A 21,154-nucleotide genomic window follows, 5' to 3' on the forward strand; every position below is an offset into this window, starting at 1 on the left:
TAGCAAAATCAGAAAAACACTATTAAAGAGCAGCGTTCACCTGGCTGTGGTCAGCGACTTCACTTCTATCAATCCTGAAGAGTGTAAGCAAAATGTAAATATTCTGAAATTGTTTAATGAATGAGTTGTCTATGAGAATCATTTTAAAGAGAGTCGTGACATGCAGTGGAGGCTATGAATCCAAACTTTAATACAGACAGCACATATGTGATTCTGAGACTTCTCTACCTCCAGGGTCTGCAACTGTGATGAGTAAGATGAAGCCAAAACTCAGGGGGGCAGAGAGGGAGAGAGGGAGGAAGGAGGAAGAGGAGGAGAGGAGGGAGGGAGAAGAAGGTGGGGGAGGGAGGCAGAGCAGTGGGCACAGGGCACAGGAAGCAGCATGGTGTGATGGGAGAACAGCACATTACAAACAGGTAGCCCAGAGCTTGAGCCACTTCTCTGCCACTTACTCCTAACTGCATGGCCATGGGTAATTTGCTGACCTGCTAAGGGTCCTGGATTCTTGTGCAGAATAAAAGGATCTTGCTATGTCTTCTCTCATTAGGTGACACAATACCTGGCACATTGCCTGGTACTTCACAGATGCCTGAAAAATGCCCAGCACCCTGCACTCCTGCCCTCCCCTGCCTGATCCAGGGCATTTGCCTTTGTGATCCCTAATCACATCAGCAGTGTCTTTTAGGGGTAGTCATACAGCTCGTGGCAATGTCAATGTGAATGAGTCAGCGGCACTTGAGAATGTTCTATAAAATCCATCATTATACAGTACACTGCTGGGGCTGCATTTACAAAGCTATCACGTGATTCCCACCAGAAAGACCCCCCCCCCCATTCTCCCTCTTCCCTAGAAAGGGAGCTTGGCCCCTGCCCAAGACCTTGGAGGGATTCAGGGTGAATAGACAAAGATCAGCTTCTCAGTTGATTACATTCCTGGGCTTAAGAAGATAAAGCGCCTTAAGGAGAAATTCCATTGAATCAGGGCCAGGTAGCTTCTCCATTTGTTCATTTACTTGGACTATGCTTTTCAGGGTCCCTGAGAATGACCTCTCCAATTCAAAGCACAAAGAGGAATTTTCCCTTCTGTATCAGGTTACTGCAATCAGTATGAGTGTTTGCGACAAGCACAGGGAAGCCAAGAGAGCAAACTATCATCTGGCAAGCCCCATATTCATCCCCTTGCCTTTAAATAGAGCACAAAGTTTTAAGAGAACAAGTAGGAGATGGCTCTTTCCTAATATGAAGTGTAAGCCAGTAACAAAATAAAGTGGCTATGGTATTCATTCCTTCATTCAACAAACGTGTTTTGAATGTGTATGCTGTGCCCTTGAACGATCGCAGACTAGTGAGAATTCCCACATGCCAGCCACTGCAGGACAGTGTGGCAGGGGCAGCAATGGGAATGCAGGGGAAGGAGTGTGCTAGCCAAGTGGAGACACAGGGAAAGACTGGGGGAATGGCCGAACTGAAACTTTCAGGTTTGGGGTTGAATGGAGCTGGAAGTTGTCTTCATAGACTAAGGCTGTCATTTGGGAGAGATGTTGGATTTCCATGTGGCATCAGATGAAAGAAGAAACATCAGTGGCTAAAAGTTACAAAGAGATGGATTGGACTCCACAGCTCCCTCAATGGGGCAGTCTGCTGTGGTCAGCAGAGAGATGTCATGCAGGGCTACAGGGGCACTGGCCAGAAATCTTGTGGGGAAAAGTCCTACACTGGGTGAAAAGGTGTACCAGATGGTTTCCAAGGCTTCTTCCAAGCCTAGATTCTAAGGCTTTGCAACTCTATAATTTTTAGGATTTTCTGGGACTTTCTGAACCCTTTCTGCCTGACCAGACTTTTAGCCCTATTGGCTCCAGACCTGCTCTGACCTAACATAGCCTAAAAATGTCTCTCTCTCTATCTCTGTCTCTGTCTGTCTTTCTTCTGTTTCTCTCATATTTGCTGTAGAGATAAAGGCAAAGGAAGTTGACTCTCTCCTTCTCTTTCAGATTTGGCAACAGAACTTTTCTCTCCTGTGGACCTTAACCAGGTCATTTTCAATGGAAACCGATCCCTGCCCAGCCGGCAGCACTGGCTTTTCAAATACCTGTTTTCAGCCCAGCAGGCAAACCTGTGGTGCCTTTCTCGTAAGTGTCCTTATCCCTTATCTTTCTTTTTCCAGACCCTGTGGTCAGGCACCACGGGCCTGGCTTAACAACTCCTGAGATACAGATGAGATCAAACTCAGTGGCATCACTGAGGGACCACTATACTCTTAGTACCATGGGTGATACAGCAGAAAGATGGGACATAACCTCTTTCTTCAAGAAGGTTACAGTGTAGTTAATCTCAATTCTGCTCCCAGAACCTATCATCCATCCATCCGCCATCCATCCATCTATCTATCCATCCATCCATCTGGCAGTTATTGAGTATGCATTATGTTCTAGGCCTTGTGTTTGCCTTTGGGGCTAAAAAGAGACAAATGGATGAATAAACCATGTTTCTTGTCCTCAGAGAGCTCATGTACCAGTGGCAAAGACTGACATGGACACATGGGAGGGGGGGAGATCATTCACAAAGTTCACAGATTTATCATCCTGTAGCCTCTGGTCTGCAGATCCTGACTCTGAGATGGCCATAGGTATTTCACCTCCTGCATTGCTGATTTTGAGACTAGTGCCTCACTCCTCTTAGACTCTGCCTTTATTCAGGGCCACTGGGCCCCCTCCAGCCAGCAGAACACCCGTGTTTTTGCTTGGACTTTCCAGACTGAATGGCCTTGACTGTCTTGGGCTTTTGCTCCAACGAGGAAGAGTCCATACCAGGCAATTTTTTCCCCCGAGGATCCTGTAGAGGTAATTCTCCCTTTAGGGTCCCCAAGAACTAAAAACCAGCTGTTGTCTGTGTGTAGGTTGTATGCAGGAGCCCTCCTTCTGTCAGCTCGCTGAGATAGCAGACAGTGTGCCCTTTTACTTCACCTGCACCCTCTACCCAGAGGCCCAGGTGTGTGACGACATCCTGGAGTCCAGTGCCCAGGGTTGCAGGGTGATTCTTCCCTACAAGCCAAAGGCCCTGTTCCGGAAAAAAGGTGAGCTCTTGGTGGGGTCTGCATACACTGCATACTCTCAGAGAGAGCCGCCATTAGTGCACCTGTCAGCTAGAGAAAAGTTCAGCAACAGTGTCTTTAACAAGACTGAAGTCAATTTTTCTCTCCAAGGACGTGAATGATGCTTTTTATGTTGGGGGTGAGGTAGTTTTTCTCCTTGTACAGTCTCTGTTTCCTCCAGATGTTGCCACTCTTCTTACTGTTTGATTTTCTTGGTGGAAGGCCCTTCTCAGATGTCTGGTGACCCTTGGTTTTCCATCAAAGGGAAGAGAGGCCCACAGGCTGATGGGGAAGCTCCATGTACGTGGCAGGAGCTTGTTGACTTTAGGTTTCTCGGCAGGATAATCTAGTCGGGCACCCTTTGGGGGATTCTTCATATCAATATTTTTAGGTCCCTCATCCAGAGGAATCTCTCAATACCTGGCCTGGGGGCAAAAGCCTGACTGCTAGTGGTTCGGGCACCAAACAAGATTAGAAGGTGGGGGAGTCTCAGTGTTCACTGTGCAGACTGACTTGAAAGAATTTCCTACTTTCAGTGTGGTGCTCATGCCATGCTGCCTGGTGCACATGAGACCCTCTCTTCTGTTGTCTCCAGAGAATAACCTTCCATCTTCTGCATAGTAAGGAGGGGTAGTTGTCAGCTGTGGAAAGTAGAGGAGCCATCTGCAGATTTAATTGCTTCTTACAGAGTTTTCCAGCCAGTCCTTCTATTGTAGACCTTCTTTGCCCCCAGTGCTGCCAATGCTTAAACCTTTTGGGACTCCAGAAGGCGTATGGAGTTGCTTCTTGGTTCTTCTCACAGAAAACTTGAGTCAACTTTCTGAGGTCTATTACATAAATTTTTACTCCTCTGCATGCTTTCTAGCTTCCAAAATTTTGTTGCTAGTTCCTCTCTCCTATTCTTTTTTTCCCTGGTATATTTATGCCTTTACAAGAATGCCTTTACTATTATTTTAGTGAGATTTGGGGTAGGAGCTGAGAGTCAGTACATGAGTTTAATACACCGTCTTTAATCGGAAGCTTTTCGGTCTGGCTTTTACTCTTTTGTTATCATATTTTCATGGATACAACAAATCTCTCTTAAGTAATATAATTTCTTTCTTCCTCTGTGTAGTTGTGCTGGAAGATACAGTGAAGAGCTTTTATACTCGCCTGCCATTCCAAAAGTTGACCGGGATTTCCATTAGAAACAAAGTGCCCATGTCTGAAAAATCCATTTCCAATGGGTAAGCTACTTCTGCCCCATCCTGAGTATTTATTATTAAGATTGTTCTACATCCGTGAAGAAGGTGATGCCATAACGGTTAAAGGCAGAAGTATAAAAAAACTTTTTATACTGTGCTGATGGTAGAGTGGACGAAAGGGAGGGCTGGAACCAGGGGTCAGGCTGACCATGGTGCTGGGACAGAAACTAGGGTAGCAGAGCATGTGTATCTGGACTCAGGAAAAAGGTAATAGGGAGATAACCATATCTAAAAACCTTGGCTAAGGTAAACTACTGATATTCAACACAAAATTTAGCCCTGAGCCTCCACATTGAGCTGCATCTTGTCAATTAGTAAAAAGTGTCAAGCAAGGTAATGAACTTGATCTCAAAGCTCGCAGTGTTGTATTCAGAATCTATACAGCAAGTATAACTTTTAACAGAACCGTAGGCTTATAAGGACTTTTTACTTATTTTATTTGCTATTTTTAAATTTTATTTTATTATGTATTTATTTGTTTAGTTGCTATTTAGTTGTTTTAATTCAAGATGAGGTTTCCCTCAGCGTAGTCTGTGGCTCTGGCCCGTCAGAATCACCAGGAGGCTTTTTACTAAGCTCATTCCTGGACCTACTGAATCAGCAATTCCTGGGGTGGGGCTCAAGAATCTGAACTTTGAGTAAGTCCCCCTGGTGATTCTTCTGTACGTTAAAATTCAAGAGTCGTTGATCCAGGCACTGCTGATCTATGAAGTGCTGGTTTATGAAACTGCATCACGTTCTGGCGTTTTAAGGTCTACTTAATGGGGTTAGAAGATAATATAGGCTAGTCTGTCTTGAGATCTGGTTGGACACTGCTGTGCTGATGGTAGAGTGGACGAAAGGGAGGGCTGGAACCAGGGATCAGGCTGTCCATGGTGTTGGGACAGAAACTAGGGTAGCAGAGCATATGTATCTGGACCCAGGAAAGCTTAGTTAGCTGGGAAAGCGCATGGTCAGGCTGGACTTTAGCAGTGGGCTTCCAAGTGGCAGGTGGGCAGGGTTCTGGGAGAGTGGAGGAGAGGGAGAGGGCTCACCCCCATCAGGATGGACATGCAGCCCGCACTGGAGAAGCTGCCCAGTAGACAGAAGCTTCAACCGCCAGAATGGGACTTGGGTTCAGGGAAGGAGAATGTCAAGAACAAGGCAGGGGCCCCACATCAAAAAAGGACTAAGGGGTTCAGCAAGTTCTCAGGAATCAGGAATGAGGGATCAGACTGTGACATGTGGTCAGAGCAGAGGTGACTTAGAACTGAGCCCGGTGCCACTGGTTTGGAGCCACTAAGTCCCTCCTGCTATGACTGGTCCTAGAAGCCGAGGGTGTGGTCTAGTAGCCACACTGAGTTGTAAGCAAGGTAGGTCCTCATGGCTCGGATGGGCTGGCCCAGAAAGCGGAACTGTGTTCATAAGGTGTGATTGGTAAGAGGGAAGCCAAGGGGCACACAACTCAGCTCTTTGCTGGTGCGGTCACACTGACTCTAAGCCCAGGAAATCTCCCCTTTCTAAAGAAGCTTTCTCTACTGCTTCTCCCTTTGCCCAGAGTCCAAAGCTGAGACTTTCTCCTTACCTGAGAGGATTGCAGAAGCACACTCAGGAGCCCGGGTTAGCTTGGCTTGGAAAATGATAGGCATGGGATATATGCTGAATGAATGAATGAATGAGAGAGTGGAAGATGGAAACAACATTCCTGAGAAAAGTGTAGAATTTTGGTTTAAGAAAGAACCTCAAAGTTAGGAATCCACTCATGCACATTGACCAAAGCATTCCCAATTTCGACAGCCATAACAAAAGCTGGTCCCCAAAAGTAAGAATGGCTACAATTCAGCCCACTCAGTAGGTCTTGGGTCACCAACGAAAGCCTTCAATCCTGCTCTTTCTCTTCTTACACCAGGTTCTTTGAATGTGAAAGACTGTGTGATGTGGACCCATGCTGCACCGGCTTTGGATTTCTAAATGTTTCCCAGTTAAAAGGTGATAATAACAACTCCCTCTCCCCTGTGTACAGCACTTTACAGTCTATAAAACACATTCACATCTATGATCTTATCTCATCCTCAGCATCTTCTCAAGGAGGGTGGGAAAGAGTGATCTTTATTCACAAGTAGGGGAGTGGGGGCTTGGAGAGAGGAGGTGGTTAATAAATGTGAGAGCTGGGACATAGCTCCTGGTCCAGTGATCTGTCAACTTTATACAGGCAGTTCTCCTGACCGAAATAGCCTGCCTTCCTTCCATGCTTTACTTAGCTGTCTTCTGCTCATCTTTCAAGACTCGGTGTAGACAGCTTGGTAGAGTGAACTTTGGATCCATCCATATGATCTGTATTTAAAATTTGCTTCAGTCTCTTACTAGTAGTGTGATTCTGGACAAGTTACTTAATCTCTCTTGGTCTCAATTTCCTCATCTATAAATAGAGATATATATACTGTTCTCCTCATAGGGTTGTGTGAAGATCAAGTGAGATGATACAAACAGAGCCTAGCACAGCCCTGGGTACATGATAGGTGCTTGGTAAATATTAGCTACTTCTGTCCCTGTGCTCGTAGGCCAGAGGCTCCTTACATTCAAGCACAAGTTTTTTTAGCAGTGGCTAAGATCATACCTGGAATATAGTGGTGGGCTCCAAATGTCTGCTGAACAATGCATTTGCAGAATTTCTCTCATTCAATTGGAATCTTACACTGTGCTCATTTTCCTGGTCCTGGCTATTTTTTGCTCCAGGGGGAGAGGTGACATGTCTAACTCTGAACAACTTGGGACTTCAGACATGCACTGAGGAAAATGACGGTGCCTGGCGTATTTTGGACTGTGGATCCCCTGACACCGAAGTTCGCACCTACCCCTTTGGATGGTATCAGAAACCCAGTAAGTAACCTGTTCCTAACACTACATGCACCTCTTTAGTTGACTGTTTCCCAACCTTTCATTAGGACGATGTTCTTGGACTGGGAAGTAGATTAGTCAAGATTCACTGTGTGCAAACCACAGAAACTGATTCTACTTAACTTAAGCAGAAAAAGAATTTATTGGAAGTCTGCCCATTGACTTAAAAGAAAGATGACCAACTAGGTCTCAGAAGAGATGGAAATGGACCAGCTCCATGAGTGTATTTAGCAAGAACAAGTAGACAACTTCTTTAGTGGGTTACAGTCATCACTGATCTGCTCCATAGGGTTTGGTTGTTGTTTTCAAGCTTTGAATTCAAGCGAGAGAGTTTGGCCCAGCTAGGGCTGTGAGTCCACCCACTGCCAGAGGGAGGGTAGGGCAGCTTGAGTGATGGCCCCCAAATAACTGTACACAGTGGGGCAGAGGAAGTTCCCCCAAATATTGTTAAGATACTGTTGCTGGACAGGAAAATTCAACAAATGTCTACTCTGCCGGATTCTCTTGGTTTTCTCACTCTACCAATTAATCAGGACCACGTAACATGTGTCAGTCTCAGAGAGGAAAAGAGAGACAAGCAGTATGTATTTGACAATGCACATGCAGTTAGAATTTCAGGGCCAAGGAAGTTCTAGCTCACTGTGGGCCCTTAGGGCATGTGAGGCATATGCCCTGGCACATTTTAGGAGCTTGATTTGAAATTGAGGAAGAAAGGAATGAATGACCATCCTGGTGTAGTGGAGAAACTACTGGACTCAAATAAGGAGACGTTAGTGTCTTCCCAACTCTGCCATCTACTATGGGTTTGTCTTTAGGAAAGTCATGGCATCTCCTCAGTTTCTCCATTGGTAAAGTAAGTGAATGAGACTCACTATGGTCCTGCCATGTCTTATATTCTGGGTGTTTGTGGTGTGGATAGACTTGGGGAGCAGTGGACAATGACATGGAAACTAGACACCCTCATCTTGTGTTGCAAAAGCAAACTCACAAAGATGTCCCAGATGCAAAGAGATCAAAAAGTCTGTCTTGGGAGGAGTCAAATGTAGAGGCTGAGCTGGGGTTCAGTATTTCCCACATCTCCCACTAGTGGCCTCCTCCTTAGTTTCAGAGTAAATGCAGGATGGATGTTGACCTCTTGCTTGGCACTTGCCCTAGAAATTAGAGTTATGGATGTCTGATCTGGAAGAAGTCTTAGAGATTCATAACTTTGATCACCTTCTTCACATTACTCAACACAACACTTTGCCCAAAGTAGGCAAGGAGAGGAGAACTGACATTCTTTGTGTGCCTACTGTTTGGCAGGCACATGCTGAGTCTACATGGGTTATGTCACGTAGTACTCAAAACACCTGTAGGGAGTAGGCATTATTTCCTCCACTTTAAGATGAGAGGAGTATGGTGTAGAGAGTTGAAGTTACTTGACCCAAACCACATAGCTAATAAGAAGCAGAGTTAGTTTGCAAGCCCAGATCTAATGACCCCAAACTTACATTTTTCTCCTTTATAATGTTGCCACCTGGCAGCTCTTCAATATCCCATGATTGATTGGCTATTAAAATGTCTAAATACCTTGTCTAACTGTTTTTGTCTCCAACTCAGTTGAGTAACAGTTGACTAATAAAGTGAAAAAAAAAAAAAAAAAAACCTAGCAAACAAACCAAACCAGTTGATGGTTTGGCCTCTTGTTCCAGAGTCATATCCAACTTGAAAGGTCCAGATGAGGGTCCCAGGCAGAATTTTGTCCCATTTCTTGTTCATGAACCTACCAACCACCTATGTACTCCTTGGCTTCATGGCAGATTTTTTCAGAGTTGATTATTTCCATGCCGAATGGAATTTTCCCCACTGAGGTCCACCTTCAGCATCTTGTGACTTGATTTGAATTTATTCTATTGGCTCTTTATTTTATTTTAACATCTTGAATTATTTTAAGAAAAACATCAGGGTTGTATAATGAAATGGCCTTGGTGGGTTTCTATTTAGAGAAAAATGTTCCATATATAAGCAGTCTCTGTGCTTTAAGTCACAGGGCTGGGAGGGAAGAATGCCTGTCTAGGTCTGATGCCAGCTCTTTTAGGCAGCTTCAGAGCTGAACTCTCACCCCTCAAAGCCTCCTTGCCCCATCTGTCCTTTCACTTCTTTACCCCACCAAAGTCTGAAAAATGTCATTTTCCGTCTTCATATGACTCATGGAAGAGTTGGGTAGAAAGAAGCTTAAGGAGTAATTTATTTGCTCAGAAGTATAATGGGAATCAGACCAGAGTGTTACAACATCTTAACAGGAGTTGGCAAGGAAGAGAACCAAGGTGCTCACTGTCCCAACTCATTCCATGTGCTGTTTCTTTTCATCTGACTGCATAGACCACTAACTCTTTCCAACATATATTCTGTGGAGTCAGTCTGGGGACTGAGGTGTTTTGACCAGGAACTACAGGGCAGAGAATTAAAAATTCACGGAGTGGCTCCTATTCAACAAACCCTGACTGAACATCACCCACACCTGGGGTGCCTCTGGCTACAAATCTTGCCTCTAGTTACTGGGCTCTTGCTGTGTGCCTGGCTGGATACCGAGCACTTTGCAAGCATTATCTCATTTAATCCTCACACCCATGTCAGATGAAGAAGTAGAAGCTCAGGAAGGCTCAGTCATTTACTTCAGGTCACACAGCAGACAGAATTTGGATCCTGGTCTTTCTAAGTCTTAATCACTTTGTATATGCCTGAATGTGGATAAGACATGATTCCTGTTCTCCAGGAACTCACAGTTTGAAGAGGAGCTACAGACTCAATACATAACCCGTTTGGTGCTGGGTCTCTCCCATAGTAAGGCTAGAAGCTTTAATAAATTATTTAGCGTTCATACTAGGCCATACACTCTGCTGCGCACTGAGAAATGAGAGATATAGTCTTTTTTTCTTAGACACAACTTAGAGAGGAGGACATGAGCATATAAGACTGACTACAGCATAACAGGCTAAGTACTAGAGTGAGTCTACTTACAGTGCTGGGGGAGCACGGGAATACGACATTAATGCTGCTTGGGAGTCGTGGATGTCTGATGCTGAAAGGCTCCCATGGGCCCTCCTTCTGGCTTCCAGGACCACCCCCTGCAGCCTCCCTGGCCCACTGGCATGAAGCTGCCTAAGCAGGCAGTTTCACTCTGTATGCCACCTGCTCTCAGTGTTAGGCATGTGGGAGAAAGAGAAAAGTGCTACAGCGTCAGTCCATCGCCTCTGGGCAGAAACACCTGGGGATGCACATGCCTGTGGCCATTCCGGTGTGAGTGGCTCCAGGTTTCCCACTTCAGAACAGAAGTAGGAGGGGGGGCTGTCAGAAGGATGTGAGCACAGGGGGTAGCACGGCTCTCCATGAGAGCAGGTCGGAGGGTCTTCTCCCTTCAGCCGTCTTCATCAGAAGTGGGTGGTGGGGTAAGCTTTATGAATGATCTCCTCCTACGTAAGACTAGGCAGAGGAAAGGAATCTTACTTAAGGAGACTGGCTTAATAAATAGACTCTTCTCCCAGTTGGGTCATGTCACCTAGTCCTAAACCATCATTTGATGCATGATAAATTTTGAGCCAAAACATACTCACTAGCTGGATTCTGAACATTAGTATGTTTTTGGACTGTATTTTCTCTAGTAGACAGAACCACACCAGTATACTGTTGGAAAATTCCAGCATACAGGCTGATATCATGGTTACCTCTTCCCCATCCTTATCTTTGAATCACATCATCACGTCCATCGTGGTAGGAAACAGTCCCCGTGGGGCTCGGGAAGGCTGCATAGAGGAGGAGCCACTGGGTGTGAGCCCTGAAGAACAGACAGGATCCTCACTGTCACCTCAGTCAGCACTGGTACATGCGGCATGTGTTTTTACAAAGGAATTCTGATGAAGAATTTCAATATTAGACTCTGGCCTGGCTTCAAACCCACATTTGATCATTTAGTGTAGCAACATCTATATCGAGTGATTACTGTGAACCTATTAACACAAAGTCCCCTGTTGCCAAGGAACTACCACTGGGAGGGGCTGGGAACTGATGTTTATTGAGTTCCTCCCACATGCCAACACCCCAGAGGCATGAGGAGTAGAGCCCCTGCCGGCAAAGGGTTGACAGTCTGGCTTAGGAGGCAGACATGAAAGAAAACAAAGCTTTCTTAGCTACTCACCAGAAACAACCCTGCAGTGCTTTCCTTCTGTCTGCTGACTTGCAGCCTCCTGGGAGGCAGGTGCTGTTCCCAGCCCCACCCTGAGGAGATCAGAGAATCACACAGCCACGTGGCTAGTGTTGCTGTGGTGGGACCCATGGGGGTGAAGTAGGGGAGGGCGAGATGCGGATGTGCCTCTCCAGAGCATGGAAGGGGAACAAGCAATCTGATTCTACAAGGGACTATGCAAAAGGGACTCCAGGGGGAAGCTGGATGTGGATGAAGGGGAGCAGGGAAAGGAGCAGTGGCCGCTGCCTCGCAATAGGCAGCAGGTTACAGAGATGAGGTGGGCATGTTCTCACTCTGGTGTACCCCACAGCTTCAAAGGGGCAATTGGATAACCTTTGTACAGGGCTGTGTTCACAGAGGAAAGGATGCAGCTGCATCGTCTCCTGGAGCCCAGGAGTAGAAAGGCATAAAGGCAGGGCAGGGGAGCAACGAAAGGGGACTCCAAAGAGCCTGCAGCAACAGACCTTTGACTTTGCTGTCCACAAAGGAACAGAAAGTTCCACGTGTACTAGCACAGAACTGCAGAGGTACAGACCAAGCAACTGAGAATGCAAATGAGGCTGCTTGCAGCCCCTTCCAGATAGCAGAACCCAGAGAGGAGAGTGCAGGGGGTGTGAGAGGCTTCTCCCTGGCTGTTCTTCCCTTCCTGGAAGAGGCGGGCCTCAGGGCATTGGTATCCTCTGCTCTTTGAAGAAAACTAGGGCTGCCCATACTATCTGCAGCAGTGCATTTTCTGCAGGTGGGGTAGGGCCTTTGGTTTATTTACAAAGTCAAATGTGACTTCTAAAAAACAAGCAATCTGAAGCCTCACAGTTTCTCTCTTCTGCTAAGCAAATACACTTAGATCTTGCAGCAATTCTATATACAGGAACAGAACCTGGAAAGGAAATGACAAGCTCTTCTAATTCTGCCTCTTTGCAACCCATACAGAAATTCCCACATGTAGGTAGCAGTGTACTGTACAATCCATTCTGTATCATGACTCATGCCATATCAACAGCTCTACCATTTACCAGGCATAGAGTCTGCTCTAGGCACCAGACTAGTGTTTTATGTTTTGCCTGCAATATCTTATTTAATTTCCTAACAATCTAATGAGGTAAGACCAATTGTTACCCCCATTGGTGGTGTGCTGACAGAGTAGTTTACAGCTGGTGAAGGTGAGATTTATTTTTTACTCACAACATTTTTGACACCAAATGTATGGTTTTTATTTTTTTTTTGCTCCACACCAAACAATTTTGCAACTCTCTGGACTCTAATCATTGTCTGTCCAATGGTTCAATTCAATTCTGACACTAACCACCTGGAGTTAGAGTCAGACCCCACAGGTTAAGGCCTCAGTCCCATAAGACTGCCTGCCACTTAAGGTGCCAGTCACAAGTCCCGTGCCTCCTGTACTTCTGACCAACTGGCTACATAAACTGGGGGTTCCTGTGACCCCCTTTGTGCATTCAGTAATTTGCTAGAACAGCTCACAGAACTCAGAGGAACACTTATTTACTATTACTACTATATTTTAAAGGGTACAACTCAGGAATAGCCAAATGGAAGAGATGCATAGGGCCTGGTACGGAGGAAGGAACGTAGGGCTTCCCTGCCTTCTCTGGGTACACCATCCTCCCAGCACCTGGGTCCTGGGTTCACCAACCCAGAAGCTTATCAAATGCATAGTTTAGGGGGGGGGAGTTATGGAGGCTCCATTATGTATACATGATTGGGCAAATCATTGGCCACTGGTGATTAACTCAATCTCCAGCTTCTCTCCCCTCCCTGGAGGTCGAGGTCCACCTGAAAGCTCCAACCCTCTAATCATACCTTGAACTTCGTGACAACTGGCCCCCATCCCAAAGCTATCTAGGAGCCCCAAGCCACCCATCATCTCATTAGCATACAAAAAGATACTTTTTTCACCCAGAAAGTCCCAAATATCTTAGAAGCTCTTGTGTAAGGAACCAGCGACTAAGATCAAATATAACAAAAGATGCTTTTACACCCTTATCACTCAAGAAATTACAAGAGTTTTCGGTGTTCTGTGCCAGGAAATAGGATGAAGATCCAATATATGTTTCTTATTCTATCACAATATCACACGTCATTGCCATTTTCCATGGTGTAAATGCTCCCACCACGACCACTTTCAAGCACCAATTCGCTGCATCTGCAGGCAGAGTCAGGAAGAAGCGGGCACAATTGGCTGCAGGAAGCCTGTGTGAACCCACAGAGGTTAGATTGTTTCTTTAGAAAGTGTAAATTAGATGAGCAACTTCCTCAAGTTTACACAATAAGATTCTCAGTAGGAGGGTCCCCAGGGGACTTTTTAGGTTCCCCCCCAGGGACTGAGGGTGATGAGGTTTTCAGTGTCCTGGGACCAGGGAAGCTGAGAACCGTCAGGCCTCAGGGCTCAGCTCAGTTCTGTACAATGAAGAGGGTCCACCTAAAAGGCTAATAGCTCCCTATTTAGAAACACTAATAGTGGGTGAAAAAAGTGAAGCAACAGTAGCAAAAGTATGCTCTGAAAGCTCTTGCTGAAGCGAGATGCAGTGGACGTAGCTCACTCACCCGTTCTTAGAGTGTCAGGTATTTATATCGTTTGCAGCTTTCCACTGGTACCATATTGTTTACATGTTTTCTTTGCAAATCAAGCTTGCTTTGAGTTTCAAAATAAATTTCTAGAAGCAGAATTACTGGGTGGAAGGGTGTGGACATTTGAATGCCCTCAATATAGACAGTCAAATTGTTCTCTGAAGATTGCACTGTCAGGATCCTTGCTCTGAGAGTCTGTTCCAGGAAGAGCAGCCATTTAAACAAACAAGTGACGCAAAGCAGGGTGACAAGTGCTAAGCTGGCCACTGGGGGTGGTTATTAGTGATTTGTGTGAGGAATTTACAGAATGCGGGATGACAGAATTCTTAGCTCAATGGTCCTCGAAGTGTGTCCTTGGACCAGCAACAGTAACATCACCTGGAAACTTGTTAGAAATGCACATTCTCAGGCCCTGCCCCATGACCTGCAGAATCAGACACTCTGGGGGTGGGGCCAGCAAAGTGTGTTACCAAGCCCTCCAGGTGATTACAATGTCTCTTAATATTTGAGAACCAGTGCCTTAGAATGATGGTAGCAGGTGCTTCCATGCAGGTGAGGCTAAGCAGGAAAAGGCACAGTACAATTGAAGTCTGTAAACCCAGGCAGGCTGAGTCTTGGCACACCTGACCAAAGTGAAGAAGGCAGGGGAGGAGGTGGACCCAGGCAGGGACTTTGAGGACCAGAATAGACCATGACTCTGACCCGAGGCTTTTCATGGAGGCTGATAGGGACAGGGGACAATGGTGATAGTGTGTCATTGTAAAAGGGCAATATTAAGAGTGAATAATGGTCAGCATTTATTGAGTGCATACTGTATACCAAAAACTGTACATGCATCAACTCGTCTAAACCTAACAACCTAAGATAGCTACTGCTATTTCCCACATTTGATAGAAAAGGACAGAGAGGTTAAGTATTTGCTCAAGATCACATCCACAGCAGGAAAGGGGCCAAGACAATCTTGCCCTGGGCTGCTGGCCCCAGAAGCCCTACTCTTGACAGCTGACCATGGTACACAGCAGCTCCCAGTGGGCGAGGAGATTCTGTGTGCAGTACTGGCCCAGGCCATTGGAAGAGAAAGAATAATGAGACTGTGAAGATTTGGATTTGTTCAGTAAAGAAAGACAAAGGGGAAGAAGATAATTAACACTTATGAATCACTTACTGGGATGAATGGTCTTCTTTTAATTCTTACATCATCCTTATTTTACCAATGCTGAAACCGGGAGTAGAAGAAGTTAGACAACCCCACACTGCTTCTTAGTGTTACATCGAAGTTCAAATCCAGGTCTGTCTGCCTCCAATGTTCAAGCTGTCCACCAGGCCTTGCTGCCTGCCATCAATAGCTGCTGTTCGTTGAGCTCTTACCTTATGCCTGCCACCTTGACAAATGTCATAAATTGCTTTATCTCCTGTAATCTCACAGTCAGTCTCCAGGCAGGTAGTACTATCCCCATCTCACAGATGTAGAAACGAAGGCCTGGAGAGGTTAAGTGCCTGGCCAAGTTCAGAGTCAATATGTGGCGGGGAGGGGGAGGGGGGGAGTGGGGACGGGATGGGGCAGGCATTGTGTTGTTGGGCACATGAACTCGATAGGACTACACATCCTCACCCACCATCTCCGTCCTAGCTTTGGTCAATGACATGTGAGTGGAAGCAGTGTGTGTTATTGCTCGACAAAAGCAAGATTAATATTTGCTGTGCCCAACGCCACTGCAACAGGCGTGTGATGTGCTAGAGGGGCAAGCCTTGGGGCTTAAGCCATTGCCATGTTGGGATTGTTACCACAGCGTGGCCTCACCCATCCTCACTGATAAGGCGTGGGAGAAGGGGCGGTCTGTAGCCTTCAAAGTCTAATTTCACTATCGCCATCCTGTACCTCTAACAACACCTTCAGAACTCAGTTATATTGGGGGGCAAAAAAGAGCTAAAAGGCTGCCATTTTCTTCTTTTCAGTTGCTCAATATAATGCTCCCAGTTTTTGCCCTTTGGTTGTTCTGCCGTCCCTCACAGAGAAAGGTAAGTTCATTGTCTTTTCTATCTTATGAGAGCACCACCTCATCTTCCTCTTTTTTCCTCCTCTTCCCCTCGCTTTTGTCCAGTAACGTGTAGCTCTCAGGAGACTCCCACATTCACTAATTCCAGCTCCTATCAATTATACACATTCAAGGTAGGGCAAATACCAGCAACACGCACACTTTACAGATGAGGAAACTGACTCAGAAATTAAATGATTTGCTCAAGTAATGCAGCTAATTAGAAGCAGAGTGGGACTTAAGCCCAGTTCTTCCAATTTTTATTCTAAGGATTGCTTCACCCTATCAGGTAGGGACTAGATCTACACGGTACTGGGGCAATGTGAAGAATGGTGGAATTTCTCACCAACAAGTGACAGGACTTAGCTCTTTATTAGTGCATAGGCGTTGGGGCTCATAGTCATCAGGCACACGGGACATCATGGTGACATCCAAGGATGAAGCACTGGCCCCGAGCCCAGGAGCCCAGAATGCAGCTGGTGCTCCCTCCTGCATGTCATACAAGGTCCCCACCACAACACGCTCTGTCTGGCCAGGAGGCAGCAGGAAGTGCGGGCAGGATGGGTGCAGTGGGGACGTGTGGGTGGGTGCTCTGGAGAGAGTGAGGTGGAAGGGTGCAGGCCAGCGTGGGCCTCACTTCCCTGTCCCCTGTTCTGCTCCCTTTGTCAGGAAATGACAGGCTTGGCCAGGGTACCAGACACTGCTCAGCTGAGAGGCCAAGTAATGTTAATTCCTGTCCTGTGACATGATGTCTGAGGGCTCCTAGACACCTGTCATTATGGCCCTTGCTGGAGAAACAGAACATAGCTCATGTAGGAGGGAAATATTTAAAGCCAAGGCTGTGGCTAAAAGTATAAAAATGTTCTCAACCATGTTATCAGTTTCCTTCACCCATTAAAATAACTAACTTTGGAGATCATTATATATATTCGAGTATATGTGTATGTGTGTGCGTACACATAATTTTTTCCTGAGCATTCTACACAGAATGTCCATACTGAGCACTTTACATGTATGATCAGGTGTTAACTTCCTGAAATATTTTGAGGCAAATGTCATTATTAACAGGTCCTGGATAACAGAGGTGGGGCTTAAAGAGAGGTTAAGACACTCAAGGCCAAACAGATAATACAGTCCGAGCCAGACTTTGATCAAAATTGGTTTTGAGTTTTGTCGATGTAATGAGTGTACAAACACAAAATAATCAAATATTCCAAAAGGTTTAATGTATATATATATATTAAACAAACAAACTAGTTTCCTGTGTCACCTCTACCCGCCTGCCACTCCCATCCCAGAAGCCACCACTTTTGACTCTTTCAGCTATTTTTTTCCTCATCCCAGCTTCCATGCTGCTAAATCATGTGCGAATATCGCTATTTCTTATCAATTTTAGAATGATTATTGAGCTCTTTCACTTTTATCACCCCTTAAGTAATTTTCCTCCTTCTTCCTTGAAATTTAGTAATATCAAAATTTGGGGTTGAAACAATAAACATTTAATTGTTATGGCCATGTGGATATGTTTCACCCCAGAGCAACATCCTGTTGTAATTGTCAACCCTGCGTGCAGGGATTTGGGGCCGTCCTCCTGCTGTCAGCCCGTGTTCCACCCCTGCCTTCCGTGGCCCTCGTGCTTCCTGGGCTCCAGGAGTCTGTGGGGCAAGGGTCGTGTCGGTGCTTTCTTCTGTGGGCACCTGCAGTGTTACTTAACTACCTTCTGCTGAGTCGGCTGACACGTCAGCATCTCCTTTTCTTCATCCCAAACCGTGTTGAAATCCCTTACTGCCCTCTGCCCTTTCTCACCGCTTGCCTGCCTGCTTGCTGGCTTTCTCTCTTTCTCTCTCTTTCTTTCCTTTTCTCTTTGTTTCTTTCTCTTTCTTTGTTTATTATCCTTGTGGGTTTAGACTTTTTTATTCCTCTACTTTATTTTGTGGAAGTTTGTGGAAGGAGAAAAGATACATGTGCTGCGTCTAGTTAAAAGCAATAATACAGTATTTTTTGAAACTTTCAAACCCTGAATAAAGATTTATTTTATCCTCAGCACTGTGCTAAGTGTTTGATCTTCACACAAATCTCAAGAGACAGGTCCTGTTATAATATTTGTTAGTTATAGAAAGTTCAAACAATGCAGGGATGTAGAAGGAAACACCACACAGTTATTTAGAAGTTACTCCAGGTCGGTTAATACACTGATTTATTTCCTTCTAATCTTCTTAGGCTTTTCTGTATGGTCTGATGGAGCTGCAATTGCTCTATTTATAATGTTGCATTTTTTTGTTGTTTTTACCTAATATTGCATCATGTATATATTTCCAAATTGTTTTCTGTCTCTGTAGATCATGGCATTCATGCATGCATGTGTGTATTCATTCACTCACTCACTCATTCTTCTACGTCCCTACCTTCATGATGCTCACAAGCTAGTGATGGACAAACAGGCAGGACAGTATAGCCACAACAGGGATGGCTGTCATCTTATTCCACCAGTTGGCTAACCCACTCCTCTGTTCTGAGACATTTGATTGTTATGACTCTTCATTGTTATTGAAATACCACAATGAACACCTTGGTACCTAAGACTTCTTCTGAAGTCCAGATTATTTCCTGGGGACAGATTCTGCAAAGCAGAATTACTGGGTTTGAGAAATTTATATTTTAAGACTCTAGCTTTATATTGCTAAATTCATCTGAAACAGTTGTTCCCAGTTTCATACTTACCAGTTGTGAATGAAAGTATCTTTTTTTCCATCACATACAAAGTGTAAAAAACTCGTGGAAAAATAAAATTGAAAGATAAAATGAATCTTTCCATGAATTTTATGAAGCACGCTGGTAATTGTCATCCTTAAGTATCATCACTAAAAAAAGTTATTTATTAAATTTATAGATAAATGGTGCTTTAGTATCTAAATGTCAAATACTGACTGTTAGAGATGTATAAAACAAAGCTTAAACATCTTTGGGCTTTTATAATGCTTCCACTCTATTTTTATTAAACATTTGTATTGTTGAGACTTGTATTACCAACAAAAGAAAAAAAAAAGAGAGTATTAAGCATCTCTGTTCACGTATACACAAAGTCTATGAATCTGGGTGTATGTTTCCAAGGCAGAATTAGATCTCACGGTATTTTTAAATGTGTCTTTAACAAGTGTGATTTAAGAGTAAGAGAGATGTCAGAGCCCACATTCCATCTGTGCTGAGAGTTCCCAAATTGGAATTTGAGTTTGGGCGTGTTTCTTTGATGTGAGTCAGAGGGAGGGTATCGTTCTGCCTTCAGAACTTTAACATGCCGGTGTGTGATGCTGACGTGGATTGTATGTGTGTGAGGTGTGCCCATGCATGCATGTACCCTGAACAAGTAAAATACTCATCTTTGTGTGCCTTCTATTCAGGGAGAAAAGGAAATATTTATTAAATAACAGGCATCTATAAATCATTTCATGCTCACAAGAAAGTTAGGTGGTAGCATGGTCTCTCAATATTACAGTAATTGATGGAGGTCACTCAATATCTTCTAGAAATTTTTTTAATTAAGCTGAAGACAGAGTGGTGTGATCCTAAAAAATGTCATTACCAGCAGGGAGCATGCACATCGACTAGCTGAGGGAAGCAAGGGGACATCACTGTGCAGCATGTGGGCTTTGAAGCCCTCCTGCCCAGCTTCCCTGAGTACCCTGTGGCCAGATTTCTCAGCCTTGTGATGTCTCCCTTTGCCTCTGGAAAATGAGAATGTGGTGACAAATAAATACCAACCTACTGGGTTTGTGCGGAGGAGTACATAACGTACATTGCTCAGCACAGAACCTGGGGAAGAGTGGGTATTACAGAATGCCAGCCACAGTTCCCAACTCCAAACCTATCTTTTTTATAGAGGGGGAAATGGAGGTACAAAGATATATGTTTAAAATTTCTATTTATTGAGTGACTAAATATACCAATCACCGTGCTAAGCGCTTTACATATTTTAACTGTCATGCATGCCCTATGAGGTGGGCACCATTGTGTCCATTTTACAGATTTGGAAGCTGAGGCTCAGAGAGGCTCAAGGCCACATAACTAGTAAATGGTAGAGCTGGCATTCAAACCCAGTCTGAATCCAAGCCCAGAGTCTCCACTGAAAATGGCAACTGCTGCTTCTTGTGTTCACCAGGAATCAGACTCTGGGATGGAGTTTAGTATGCAGGTCTATTGTTCAGGGAATTCTATCAACAGGGGTGGAAGGGAACAAGGGAAAGCCCAGGACTGGGCAGAAGGAGAAGTTGAGCTGTGATGCCGTCTCAGTGGGGTGTAAACTGGCCCTTCAGGGATGGGCCTTCAAATGAAGGAGTTGGGATGACCTTCAAAATGATGTCCTTATGTTGGTCACTCATAGGTATGGGCCGCCCTGAGAAGGGCGTGACCTTCAGCTTAGGCATTCCTTGAAGGGGGCTGACAGTGGTCCATCCACCACCTGTACTCGCAGCCGCTGGGGTAGAGCCCTGCAGTCCTGAAGGGGGACTGGGGGGACACCACAGCACCCTCCACAGCGGTTTCCTACTGTAGCAGTTCCATCTGGGACGTGTTTGAGGGTGGAGTAAGTGCTGTTAAGCCTTGTGCAGGCTCTCCTGCACCAACCCAGGTGCACCGTTACCTTCCTACAGTAGCCACCCAGCAGATGGAGCATTAAAGCAAGACAAGGCTAATTCTTAATCCCTTTGGTCCTAGAGCAAGAAGGCCCAAGTGAGCAGGCACTAACTCCGAAATTGTCTAATGTTTGTATAAAGCGTAAATGTCCTTTTAAAATATGCACAGTTTACTCACATAGCTGCACACCGTTGAGGGAGCTCGTGGTGCATACTCTGTCACTATTGCATGAGGACAGTAGCAGAGATAGGCTCCATATCCCAGGGCCAGTGAGGCGAGGCTGGCTGGCACCCTGTTTCCTGCCTCTGGCTGAGTGCCCTGAGTTAGTCATTTAGTCAGCATGTCATTTAGTCATTTAGTTACACTCTGCACGTGGTAACTCCACTCTCAAGCCAGTGTGTGCAGCCGGGTCTGCATTTGCTACGGACTGAACTGCCTGGGCCACTGTCATTGCTCTAATGGGCAGAGC

General features: G+C 45.3%; 1 protein-coding gene across 1 annotated transcript in view; it reads left to right on the forward strand.

Annotated features, from left to right (window-relative positions):
• The window catches only part of TG (thyroglobulin), a 241,191-nt gene that overhangs the window by 84,204 nt on the left and 135,833 nt on the right, over window positions 1–21,154 (forward strand). The window contains exons 30-35 of the mRNA XM_063079279.1: window positions 1,992–2,129; window positions 2,897–3,073; window positions 4,206–4,317; window positions 6,224–6,303; window positions 7,051–7,194; window positions 15,977–16,039. Coding sequence (XP_062935349.1) covers window positions 1,992–2,129; window positions 2,897–3,073; window positions 4,206–4,317; window positions 6,224–6,303; window positions 7,051–7,194; window positions 15,977–16,039 — 714 coding nt within the window. The remainder of the gene's footprint in view (window positions 1–1,991; window positions 2,130–2,896; window positions 3,074–4,205; window positions 4,318–6,223; window positions 6,304–7,050; window positions 7,195–15,976; window positions 16,040–21,154) is intronic.

This window comes from Cynocephalus volans, chromosome 15 (assembly GCF_027409185.1).
Source record: "Cynocephalus volans isolate mCynVol1 chromosome 15, mCynVol1.pri, whole genome shotgun sequence".
Classification (NCBI taxonomy): Eukaryota; Metazoa; Chordata; class Mammalia; order Dermoptera; family Cynocephalidae; genus Cynocephalus; species Cynocephalus volans.